Raw genomic sequence first — 13,184 nt, forward strand, 5'->3', positions numbered from 1 at the left:
ACAATAACTGTCTGTCCAATTCATTCGTGAGTGAGACACGATGTTGTCATTTTATGGTAATATTTCGTACTATTTGACATTTTACTTGACATTTTATCTGATATACAATTGATAGTGAAAATCGGTCAACCTCGATTTTTTCTCGGAAGGTTCGCCACTATCGTTCTACTGCGCAGGTGCAGATCGAAAATATCTTACTGTCACATGAAAATTCAGAAGCTTCCAAACTTGTTTGATTCATGCATGCAATCTTGCCAACTGCACGATAATACATGTTTACCCATAGGTACATTTTCTTACTGTCAATAGTAAATCCATGCACGTGTAAACGGGGTATTATTTATTAAATTATACGTGCATATTATAATATTCTATTGTAGTGATTGTTTAAGTGGAAAACTTTACAACGCTTGAAAATGATTTATTGTGCAATTAACAGACATTCTGGCTATTTGGATGACTTCATTGATTATTAATTGTGGAAATAATATTTTAATATAAGCAAGACATTTCCAGTGATAAAAAATATGGTGAGATTTGGTACAAACTTCACAGTAATACATCAACTAAATTTTATTTTGTCATTTTACGTGGGGAACTTCTTAAATTATTGATCCTAATAATTCATTAACGTCGTGTGAGCTCATGCGTTATTCGTGAACGAGTGAAAGTCTGACAGACCCACTGTTCATTGATTTGCATTGTTTAAAAGACAATAATATTAGTAACGCCTATATTAGCTCGTCAATGAAAATTGGGATAGCGTTATCATAAAGTGAATTCAGTCAGCCGACACCTTTATTTCATTTGACATTCAAAACATCACATTTATGGTTTTAACTGTCAAATATTTATGGGAAAACATTTATATTAAATAAAATAAAACAACAATAAAACATTGTGTGTGACCTCGACCTACAGCAGAAATAAAACGCAAATTCACCATTTGAAACGTATTAAAATACGAAGAAAATCCTAAAGTAACAATAAATATTATTTTTTTAGAAAATTGTGGTTTTTAGGACTAATAAATATTTATATACCTACTAATAATAATAGATTTTGTTTCTATACCCAACATTTTTTTGACAGGAGAATTCATTTCAATTGTTTTTAATATTATATATTTAAAATTTGTTATTATTTTTTTTAGACTCAATGACTTCATAACCGAACAGCTATTGCACACAGGGAAACATTCAAAACCACAAAATATCCACAAAAATAGAGGACAAACAAAAACAACATACTTACATTTAAAAATGAGATGCTTACTTGGCAATCAAGATCTTGACCAAGATATGAGACTGCGTATGGTTCGCTGTTATTGTCTCTCAATCCGTTTCTACGGTACGGAGGTATGGACATAGGACGCTAAACCAGAAGATATTATTAGAGAGTTGAGCTGTAGAGATGTGGCTGTATAGACATATCCTCAAATTCCTTGGACTGACCTGTTGACGTTTTCAATAAGAAGGACCGAGAAATTCTGAGTGGTTACTAAACCAGAAAACTACAGTACCTAAGATAAAATTACAGCATTCCCCAACTTGTCATCCATGAAAAAAATCAATGATAAACGTAGCAGAGGATGTCGTATTTCATGGCTTAAGAACCTTCGTGAATGGTACGAGTTCAGCTCTACTGAATTGCTCCGGGTAGCAGATGAAGATCAACTTGATGGTGGTCGACCAAGAAGTGAGAAATGACACGACAAGAAGATTACCTACTCACTGCTATTTTTAAGTACTTATATAAATTTATATGTTTAAATATATTGCCGAGCTTCGATCCGTATTTTTTTTTTTCGTTTTGGTTTTCGATCCGGTTTAAGTTAAAAAATATATCGGTTCGGTTCCGGTTTTCAGTTCAGTTCCGAGTGATTAATCTTTAGGCCTACGATATATATAAAAAAACGATATTTTTTTCGGTCCGGTTCCGGTTCAAAGCCTTGGTATATTGGCCACATTTTTCATAAAAAAATAAATAATTGGAATATCTATATAATAATGCAAGGGTTTCCTTTTTTATTATATTTTCATAATGCACCAAATCATATTAATTATTAAACACAGTTAAAGAGATAGAAGAGTCCCTAATGAATATGTATAAAGTCTAATGTACCTAATGAGTTTTAACGACGATCTGATGGAAATGATAATGTTGAATATTGGATAATACAGAAGCGTAAAGAATTTAAAACTCCTTAGTAAGTATCGCGTAGTTTATTTTTATTGACCTCACAAGTGTAAATTATCCCAAACGAGCGCCCGAGAAACAATCCGCCATGCTTTTTTTTTATTCGCCGAGTTGATTTTTTTCTTTTTTGGAAAATCACGCCGATAAGAAGGTACGAAGGGAAATAATTCTGTTTTATTTCGCGTTCTGTCACTCGCGCGAGTTTCTTTCGGGGCACGAACCAATTTAAATATTCCTTTGATAAAGCTCCGCACGCCACTGGATAGGCGTCGGAAAACTGCGGTTAGCGAGCCACGCGTGAATATTTCCTAGGGCGCGTGTGTCTAATGTATGCAGGTCTTCTTTTTATAATGCCATACCCTAATAGAGATCGGCCAACATAGGGGGCGATATTCGTTTTATTAGCGGCTCTCGTGGTGTAGTGCGTAAGGCGCAGGCCTTTTATCCGAGAACTCCGGGTTCGATTCCCAGTGAGGACACAGTATATTTATCAAAGTCTAGGTGTTTGTGATTGTTTCACTTCTATAAGGTACTTAATACACTACTGTTAAGCTAAACTACTATCGTTAGGCCTCTAGGCATGTTGTAGTGTTAAAAACAATATATTATGTGAATGTATATATATTTTTTATGTAAATATAAAATATGTGGATATATAATATATATGCATATATATATATATATATATATATCCAGTGGAGCTGCGCTCATATAAATCACTGAGATTTGTATGCCACAAAACGCGGTGTCGTCCTTTACTATGCTTACTGTTGATCTTTCCTTGGGTATGTAGGTACTATAGAAATATTGTATGTAAAAATAAAAATGCCCAATAAGAAATACGCCTCAACATGTTCAATGGCTTATCTCCGATGTGTGTCATTTTATGTGTTTTTAATGTTGATGTGTTTACCTTGTATAAATAATATTTACATTTTTGACTGACTTTATGGTGGCCGCTTGTGAAATATTATGTACTCTAAAAGGGGTAGTAATCTGAACAAGTTTGAGAAAATTTTATATTTAATGTTGAAATACAAGAAAGAAATCAGTTGAATATTTTTGACGTAAAATTTGAAAAAAAGAGACTTTAAAATCGGTTCCGTATTGGGTGCCTTCTTTGGAGTTTGGGTGTTACGAAATTAGTAGGAATTTTTAACAGATATAACTCAGTATCTAATCAGCAGATAATTACAAGTAATGACACGTTGGAAAGTCTTCGTAAAGTGTCAATTGCGCGAAGCGCGCGGGAAGGGGAGGGGGTTGATAGATAAGCCCAAATTGCAGTAACCTGTAATCTTGAGCCGCCGTACGTATCTTGATTCAAACCATAAAACCCAGCCAATATTAACGATATGTATGAAGCCCTTCAGCTAAATGGCTATGAGTTAATTTCATCATAATCAGGTAAGGAGTGGATTGCTAAATTTATTGATAATGCACATTGGCTGGCACCATATATTTTAAGATTTTTTCTAATAAGTATGTTTCTGATGTATTTCTAAATTATGAGTGTTAAAAATATGTTACATTTTTAAATCTTATTTATTGAATAAAATAATATACTTAGTTTATTATGTACTTTATTTGGATTTTTTAATAATAGTATATTATAAAAAGTAGGCTTATAATATCTTATTTCCTAATATCTTAATTGACTACTTATAATATCTTAATTCACTTTAATTAAAAATATTTATAGCTTATTAACAAATTCAAAATCGTTGTCCTATTAATATTTGGCTTTTCTGACTCAAAACTCTGCAGACCCCTGCACTAGACGAATATATTAAACGTCACCTAATAGGCAATAACGGCTTTTAACTTTATCCGTACCTAATATTGTCATTAATTTTTTTTCACTTAAATTTTGATAGAAACTCTAAAATCTGTTCTAGTTTTTATTGCTGAATCACTCTACATTTCTGTATAAAACAATATCAAATATTCAAATCCAGCATTATAATAGTATGTATGTTGTAAAACAAAGTACTTATACTTGTATTGGTTTGCACTTTGCACCATTAAAATAATATAAATTACTAGCTGACCCGGCAAACGTTGTTCTGCCATATAAATTATTTCTAGTGAATATTTTGGTTGTTAAATAAAAAATAACGAATGTATCGTAAGTGTGTGGGGATGGGATCTATGACAGAAAGAGGAATAGAGCGCTGTAGACGATGACCGCCGATAAAAACAAAAAAACATCAACCATTCATTTTCTCAATTCAAAATGAGTAATGATGTTCATAATGAATGAATTACCTGTGACAGGATCTCGTTGTTTAATGTTTATGCAATATCCGTCTTGTCACTTCCAGAAAATTAGCGGATATTGGAGAGCGTCCTATGAACGGTGTGTGTCAGCGATAAACTCCAGATTATTGTTTCTTCTTAGAATCACGATTTCTCGCGTCGATGTGCGGTCGCCAACCATGATTCCAGCAATGTCGTCAACAACAGTCGCATTGAATCGACGTACGTGCTCTCCAGCTGGTGTTTTATCAGGATTGATGACAATAGCGTGATTGTCACTTTGCAATTCGTGCATGTGTGCTTTGAAAAATTTCAATAATTCATTGTGCTCATTCAACAGGGCGTCCAGTTTGCCGACGATGCGCCTGGCATTAGGCAAATTGAGGCTATTGTAGCCGCAACGTGCATCCACATGATTGATGCCCGTTGAGTAGATTTGTAAAAATGTATGTGGTTCGTTTGGCATTGGCAGCAATGAGCCTACTTTGTGGTATACTTGACCTTTGATTTTGAACGTAGAATGGAATTGTTGACTATTTGCCGCAGTATTGTGAACTATTTCTGTTGCTCCGGACGAAGTCATTTGGAAGCATGAATTGAATGTGCGAATGGACTTCAGGAACAGGTTTGAATCTGGAACCGTGCCGATGAGCAAGCCGTTCAATGGTTCTGGTGGTATCTCAATTTCTGGTAGTTGCACTTTTCCTGATGCGCAACACATCCCGGCTGACTCATGTTTGAATTTGAGCGCATGACAATGGGGACATTCTTTGTCCATAGCACCAATCAGCACTTTCGGATGAGCAGAATATTCAATATCTGGCTCGTACTCGAATGCGAGACGAAGGAACGAAGCGGATGTAAATGTTCGATGTACTTGTTGGCGTTGTCGGTCATTTGTTCTGCGTGTGTTAACTACGAACCGGCGCGCTTGGCTCCGTTCCAATTGTCGTTGTTGATTTCGTTCAGCTCGTGCCTCTTGTGATTGAGATGCACGCAATTGCGACATGCTTACACGCATGTTTTTGTTATCTTGTTGGATTTGTTCGTCTGTTCTTTCTGCTCTACTATTTCGCATGTTTGTTGCTTTATTCGTTCGACGACCCAAATGGCCCCCCTTGCGTCTTGCTGGCATTGTGCACTGTAATACACGCACATAAAAATAGATAAATTAAAATAAATCGTACAAAATTTTGCACGCACTTCGTTGTGATATGCCGAATGAAATGTCAAAATGACGCGACGCTTCTCTTGAATTCTTCTCGGACGTAGCGCCATCTGTCATTCAACAACATAAATAATTTCGTTCTGTTTGAAATACGAACGACGGTTAAATTTGTTCATACAAAAATAATAAAATCGCGATTAAAAAACGGGAGGGTGGGGGTAGGAAAGTGAAAATTTGGAATTATAGGTATTTTTTATGGCAAATAATAAAAAAAATACAAAAAAAAATTGTCAAAAAAAATAAAAGAAAATTTTTCTGGATAGAGATACCCTAATCACCTAGCGGTGTGAAATATACTTGTTGACCTATTCTCATACCTATCAAATATACATAAAAAAATTCATAAAAATCGGTCGAGCCATTTCGGAGGAGTTCGACCACAAACATCGTGAGATTTTTATATATATAGATATTAAATATGTATCACATGAAATCTGTTAAATGCTTTTTAGATTATGTTCTCGATATGGTCGATATAGAAAAGCATCGATTTGATCAAAATTAATTTTATGATTAAATTTCTTAATTAGATTATTATTGAATTTCCTTGGAATAACACGTTATCTATATACGAGTACACAATATACAATTGTTATAAAATTTGAGTCGTGGTTTATCGTATTTTGGGTGGAATCAGACTTCTTTTTTTTTATGCATTTTATTAAATATTTTTAATTTCTAGAGGTGTTTAATAAATTCGGGTTGGATTTTGAGTCGCGGTTGAATTAGTTCCTTTTTACAACGTTTTTATTAGGTCGTATTCTTGTTTGTCTGGTGGATGTTTATCCAGTACAAATCTTGCAATCGATTTTTAACTAACTTCCCGACTAGTTAGACATTTGAAACTTTTAGAATATATCAGAACACGATGCCAATGCATTCTTTTAATACTTTTAGCCATCTTTAAGTAGAATTGAATTCATTTTCAGTTAATTCTGCTTTGTATGAAAAGTTATTTTGGAAGAAATCCGTAAAAAGTATAACACTATTATTGGTTGCTAGGGATCTGGAGTCCTAGCAACTAAATTATTAATATATACGTGTGTTACTATGGAAATCAATATGTATTCTATATTTATTCAGTATTTCTATCAAGTATAATTATTTTGATCGTTTAAGCTAGTCAAGTCAAGTTTATATGATTCAACAGAAAATTTAAAAACGTTGTATATGAAAAGTTCTTTTTATCTTGTAATTATTTTAAATTACTCTACAGCCCTAGCATTCTTACGTGCGGTTAAATTAATAAGCTTATTCAAAACAAATATTACTTATTCACCAAGATATTGAATAAATTTAGTATAGACAAAAACATTATAGACAAACTAATTTATTTCACCATAAATAACATTTAAAAATACAGAGATGAGTATATATATTAGAAATTTTAATGACTTAAGTATACATCTATCATAATACTAGTATTTTGAAACAAATGAGTCACTTTTTCATTTGTTTTTTTTTTGTGATTAAACATGAATAATTAAAATAGTTTTGTGTTTTTATTATTTGCGAATATTATTCCACACAATAAAAGTTTTAATTAGTAGTAACTAAAGAACACTACAATTAAATATAATAGCTCGCTTGTTTCTGACATGGGTTATAGATCAAGCAAAGGTAATGTACTAAACTAGGCAAGCTAGATATTAGACTGAGCCTCAATGATAACTGAAGGTTAATCAGTGCTTTATATAAGTATAACTGAAAGGGCGACCCCGTATCTGTTACTCGGGTGGTGATGTGTGCGACGTCCAAACTAGAGATGGGAAAACTGGTCGCTTTTGAAGACTAAGTATACTTACTACCAGTATAAAAAAATACTTAGTATATAAACTTGTGACAAAATACTTACTAGTATTTGGAATACTATAAAGATCGTTTGGTGTGCGTATGCGACAAAAGTTTCATACTCAACTTAAACTGAAACCAACTCCATATTTTTAGTATTTTAAAATACGTATCGGCTCAGGGAACTCAGACTATGTATCGGCTTCAATATAATCGCTAAAAATACGCTGAGCTCTGTTTGTCGAAAAGTCCCATTTATTATAAAATTTTAAATTTATGAGTTGTTTTTCTGTTAGGTTACAATATTATTGCTAACAAAAATGAATTACAGTGATTTTTTTAATTTTAAACATGTTTTGATCGGTATATAACAAGCCTAAGCCTGTGCGTCATCTCACCACTCTGCTACCATACAAAATTTATGACCTATTATTATTCATACATTCGAACGCAATAGACTAATAAATTAAAATAGACCTATATTCAACTGATATTTCGTTCGTGCGCATTTAATGTCAATAGTGTTGAACGTTTGCCAACTGGCGAGTGCACAGAATAGCGACTCGCTATGATATCATCACAAGTTTTTTGGAATAAGTTTATTGGGCCACAAATACTTAGTATGGGTAGTTTCATCCGAAACTTGAGTACACAAACTGGTGACTGACAGTATTTCCAACTCACCTCTAGTCCAAACGAGTGTTATAAAAGTCATAACTTATAACTGTCATCAAATAACAATATGTAATTATATACGATCTGTAAGTAGAGGTAATATTTTTTTGGATATTTCAAAAATAATAAAACAGTTATTAAACAAATATTATAAAATATTTAATCTTTTAAACTTTGGTTTACAACTTTTACTCGGCCACAAATCTCTATAATATTATTTGCCATCGAAAGGTTAAATATTTTCATTACTAAAGTAATACCTACCACGCGAAACATTTGACATTTTAATCCAACAACCCCCCTGGCTTTGTTATATAAATCAATGTTTTATTCGACTCGGCTGAATGTAATCCCATTTCATTGGATTATCACAAGTACGCCAGTGGTGTTAGCCTCGCGCTAATCAGCTCATACCGCAGTCGATACATATATAGTAAAATAAATCGAAAGGTATTAATTGCAATCTATTATGCGCGGTAGCCTTTGGTGAAGGGTGTAGGTAAGCTGTGGAGATCTGAGAAATATTGTGCATACTAATCTTTGTCAGTTATACTTGTTTGATTTCATTGCACTAAGAATACAAATTGAAGATGGTTTTGGTTAGTTTTTTTAAATTTCATTAAACCCTACCTAAACCAAATCATAATAGGTAAAATATAAAAAAATCTTCTATATTTAAGATGGAAAAGGCTATTCCGGATTGATCGCGATCCACAGCCACGAACGAGGGTTGCGACGTGTGTGTTATCTAGTGCAAGGACCCAATGGGTTGATCAAATGGTTAACAATCATTAATATATAAAAAATATATTGTTATATAAAATCCTCTCAATTGGCCCACATTTTAATCATGAAATTGATATAGCTAAACAACTCATGTGTAAGTTACTTTCTAGTCTTTATAGAATGGACTATCATTATTTAGATGGAAAATCGCAAATAACAGTAGGTACATAAATAATTAACCTAAGTTAAATGACAAAACAAGCAGTCATCTTGTTTATTTAGAAACAATTCAATGTTGAGGACGCGTAGAATATTTTCTAGGATCATCATTTTTTCAACCACACTAAAACTTTCTGGACGTCTCAACTGTGTTGTAACACAAACAGTTATTTCATAACCGGGTCTACATGTATGTTATTTTTAAAGTATTATATTATTGTGTATTACTGTGTGAATAGATACGGCGTACAATTTTAAATTACTTTCATTTTCTTTACTCAATTCCAACAATTCAAAATAATCTCTTTGGTTCATTTATTTTTTATGATATTTGACACAATAATTGTATGTTTGTAAAAATAAATCTTTCACGGAAAAGCAGGATCAAATTCAGCAATCAAACTTATAAAGCTTAAAAAATGTGATAAAATAAATCCCCTTTATGATCTGATAAACTTGTTCTAACAATAAAAGTTTTACAAAATAAATCTAAACATGCAATAATAATACTTTGTATGTAAGCTTGTTTTTGACGGATGTTTTGTATTTGTTGTGTTGCCAAGCAAACATGAAATACATATTTTTATCGTTATTGCTTTAATTTCATTTAAATTTATTACATGATATTGTATTTATTAAAGATACACTATTCACAGATGGGTTCATACGTATTAGGACTTTTTTATGATTTGACCGAGGCTTTGACTGCGACTCGCTGTCATATCGCCTCTTCTCTTTTAGAAGGGGATCCGCCGATCAGGTCTTCGCTCATATTCTGTTAAAGAACTTTACAATTTTGCCAAGTTCTTCCGTCTTACCGACCGCCAGGGCACCTTTCAATTCGTCGACATTCTAAAAGATATTATATCAATATATTTATTGCAAAACCTAGCCTCTTCTCGTCAGTTTTTTTAATACATTTTTGTTTTGTTACGAGAAATACTCAGTTTATGCTCTCTGTCCAAACACATAAGTATAGAAAAATAACATGTATCGTATATCACAGGCGATTGAATGAAACCCTTCATGATAATTATTTAATTATGACTTGAGATGAGTTCCAGCAACGTAATGAACGAGAATTTAATTAAAATGAACACTAATTTAAATGTTTAATTTTTATTTATTTGTAGGTATAATTATGTCTCTGTGGCGAATACTGTTAAATAATTAAATGAACAAAATAATTATGTAAATATGTTAATGTGGGCTACTACTCGACACATCCTAGATCTGTAATATTTTAAACAGCTGACAAACCTGCTCGACTCGCGTCCTTCATGAGATCTTGGAGAAGTTCATCCTTGACTTCGATGCCGAGGTTCCTCAGCATGAACTGCAGCTCAGTCACCGTCACGTGACCATCACTGTCTCGGTCTAATAACCCGAATGCCGTTCTTAGATCTGAAACAAACAAAACGTCGCTATAAATAATAAGAACCAAATTCGCACAGTTTGTGTAGATATTTTAGCATTCGTTGATACCTGTTGATTATTAAAATCAATCAAATGAATTAAAATGCTCGCAGAAACGTTATGGTTTAACTTAACCCTTAACCACAAAATATAGTTTTATGATTATCACTTCTACCAGTCTGTTTATTTCGTTACGATTCAAAAACCACTTAAACAACATTTACGAAACTTGCCTATAAATGACATTATTGGTAAAAGTATCATTTTGATATCTCAAAAGGTTCTGAAATTGAGATGAAACTTTTTGAGAAAAACATATTTACAACAATTCATCACAACTAGATAAACTCGTCAGATAGTAGCGACGGAGTGGCAAGGTGAGGTGTGGGTAGTAAATCGCACGTCAACATCCAACCGTCGTTTATCTCGTTGATTCGGTGGGGGAAAACAAACCAAAACAATATATTCATTCTGTATATCTGTCTACTTTATATTTCTGTGTTTCACTCGGAAAAAGTCTATAAATAACATCAATATGCAATAGATAATATTTACTGTATCACAGACTTAAAATTAATCAAAATGTATCATTTGAATTCAAAATAAACAATCGTCACGTCTTAATCGTGAGATGTTTATAGCTCAGCCAAACATCAAAAGGCTTTCTTAATATTTCCGAGAGAATATAACTTGCAAGTACAAACTATAATGCTAACATATAATATTATGTACATTATGCATTATTTCATTGTATTTTAACTATTACTATATAATATAATATTATAATTATCTATTTTATATAATATATATATAATAAAATAAGTTCGTAATACAAAAACATTGAGTAGGTTGAATAGTTTGTTTTCATCAAGATTCCTAGACTTTCTGCGTGCCTTTAAAAGTATCTACCTCAAGGAAGACACATAATATTATGTAGAACTTTTTGCTATGTTTTTTTAACATTGTAACCTAACATATTAATTATATCTGTATGCAGGAACTCCGCTAGAATATTAACAATATTAATAAAAACACCAATGTAATTAATCAACTAAACACAGACATTGTCACGTAGGTAACACTATTTTTGTTTCCCTCTCAGAGACAATACACGCATTAATTGAAAATCTAATGAATACGTACTCAAACCAGTGAAGTGGATAATCTGTTTTCGTTTAGCATGCATTCATAGTGTTTATTCGCCAACCGACAGAGTATTCTGTTTTGTATAGTCTGTGGATCACTTCAGCACATATTATGCGAAGGTCTTGATACATTGTGTACGATTTGTAGCACGAGGCAAAGAGAAACTTTAGATTGATTTGTAAATCAACATGAAAAAATTCACAACTCTTTTGCAAAATGTAAATAATATTTTGTTAATTCAAATTATGTTATCCTTATAATTCAATTCTACTAACTGATTTGACAATGTATAGTGTAGAAGAGGGAGCTTTAAGCGTGAAATATATTGAGGTGCACGTGACGTCACAGTAAGTTGTCGCTATGGGAAAAAGTGTGTAATGTCGTTTTTCTTCGTGTTTAAAATGTTATCAGACTGATGCTCCCATCCCGTAGCACATTTTAAACCTTTCAACGAACGTTGTCAGTTAGCAAAATCTGCCGAAATCACCAAAACAACAATGAGGTCACCTTACGTTGCACCGCACTGCATCGACACCTGCATGACTCAATGTACGTTTATTATCATTTTTTACATGCCCACACATTTTTTAAGCGTGTCAAAATCAGGTGTTTTTTGTTTTTAGCGGTTGTTAGAGACTAACAGAGACTCGTTATTAGGTTACTCCATCATTGAATTTATAGAAATCGTGTTCGTTCAAAATATTCTGCAAAATGACGAAAATATAGATTAAATTTGTCACCGTGACAGCGTGACAGTACGCGGCATGAATCTCAATTTAATCACAACTTTAGATACCCCATCTTGACTGTGAGTACAGGCTGATATCGTCTTGCTGAGGTCTCCTTCAGCGACATATCGACAACAACGGATGTTTGCAGAGAAAAGCGGTGTATTTTTTTCCAAAATACTTGAGTACAGTTTACAGCATATAAAACAATAGACAAACATTCCGGAATTTGAAAAGATGCAGTGAAATTCAACACTAATGGTTTGGTTCAACGTATACACTATGTAAATTTTCATTTTAATATCCTAAATTTAAAGTTTTTAACTTAAACCTTACAACATGATAAATTTAATAAACGTCTTCAGAATTCCATGAAGCGAAGACGATGGAGGTAATCGGTTATTTTTAAATACCTACATATTATATTATGTTGATAATGAATTCTTGCACGTTTTTTATAAGAAACTATCATTTGTTATTATTTTAATTTAATACGTATGTTTAAATTGAAGAATGCCAATTAAAATGTTGTAAATCACTACCAGTTTTGATACTGAATAATACATACATGACAGCCTATTTTAAATGCCTGGTAAATATTGTATTCATGTTTAATACATTTAAAAAATAGATATCCTATTTAATACAATAATAGTAATCTATCTCAAATGCAGTTTATCCTTTATTAACGTGAACAATACAAAAGCTGCTGAAAATAATTAATTGTTGGTGAATTTAATGTAAAATAATAATAATTATATACATGTTGCTATCATTATATAAAAAGTTATATACAT

At 32.4% G+C, this 13,184-nt stretch overlaps 1 protein-coding gene across 7 annotated transcripts in view; it reads right to left on the reverse strand.

Moving 5' to 3' along the window:
- Eip63F-1 (Ecdysone-induced protein 63F 1) overlaps positions 1 to 13,184 on the reverse strand; it is a 187,170-nt gene that overhangs the window by 39,772 nt on the left and 134,214 nt on the right. For all 7 annotated transcript variants that reach the window (XM_085944754.1, XM_085944752.1, XM_085944751.1 and 4 more), the window contains one exon: positions 10,358 to 10,501. In XM_085944754.1, the coding sequence (XP_085800880.1) occupies positions 10,358 to 10,501 (144 nt within the window). The remainder of the gene's footprint in view (positions 1 to 10,357; positions 10,502 to 13,184) is intronic.

The sequence above is a fragment of the Rhyacophila brunnea genome, unplaced genomic scaffold, assembly GCF_057557595.1.
Source record: "Rhyacophila brunnea isolate RB1 unplaced genomic scaffold, BYU_Rbru_1.0 scaffold_17, whole genome shotgun sequence".
NCBI lineage: Eukaryota > Metazoa > Arthropoda > Insecta > Trichoptera > Rhyacophilidae > Rhyacophila > Rhyacophila brunnea.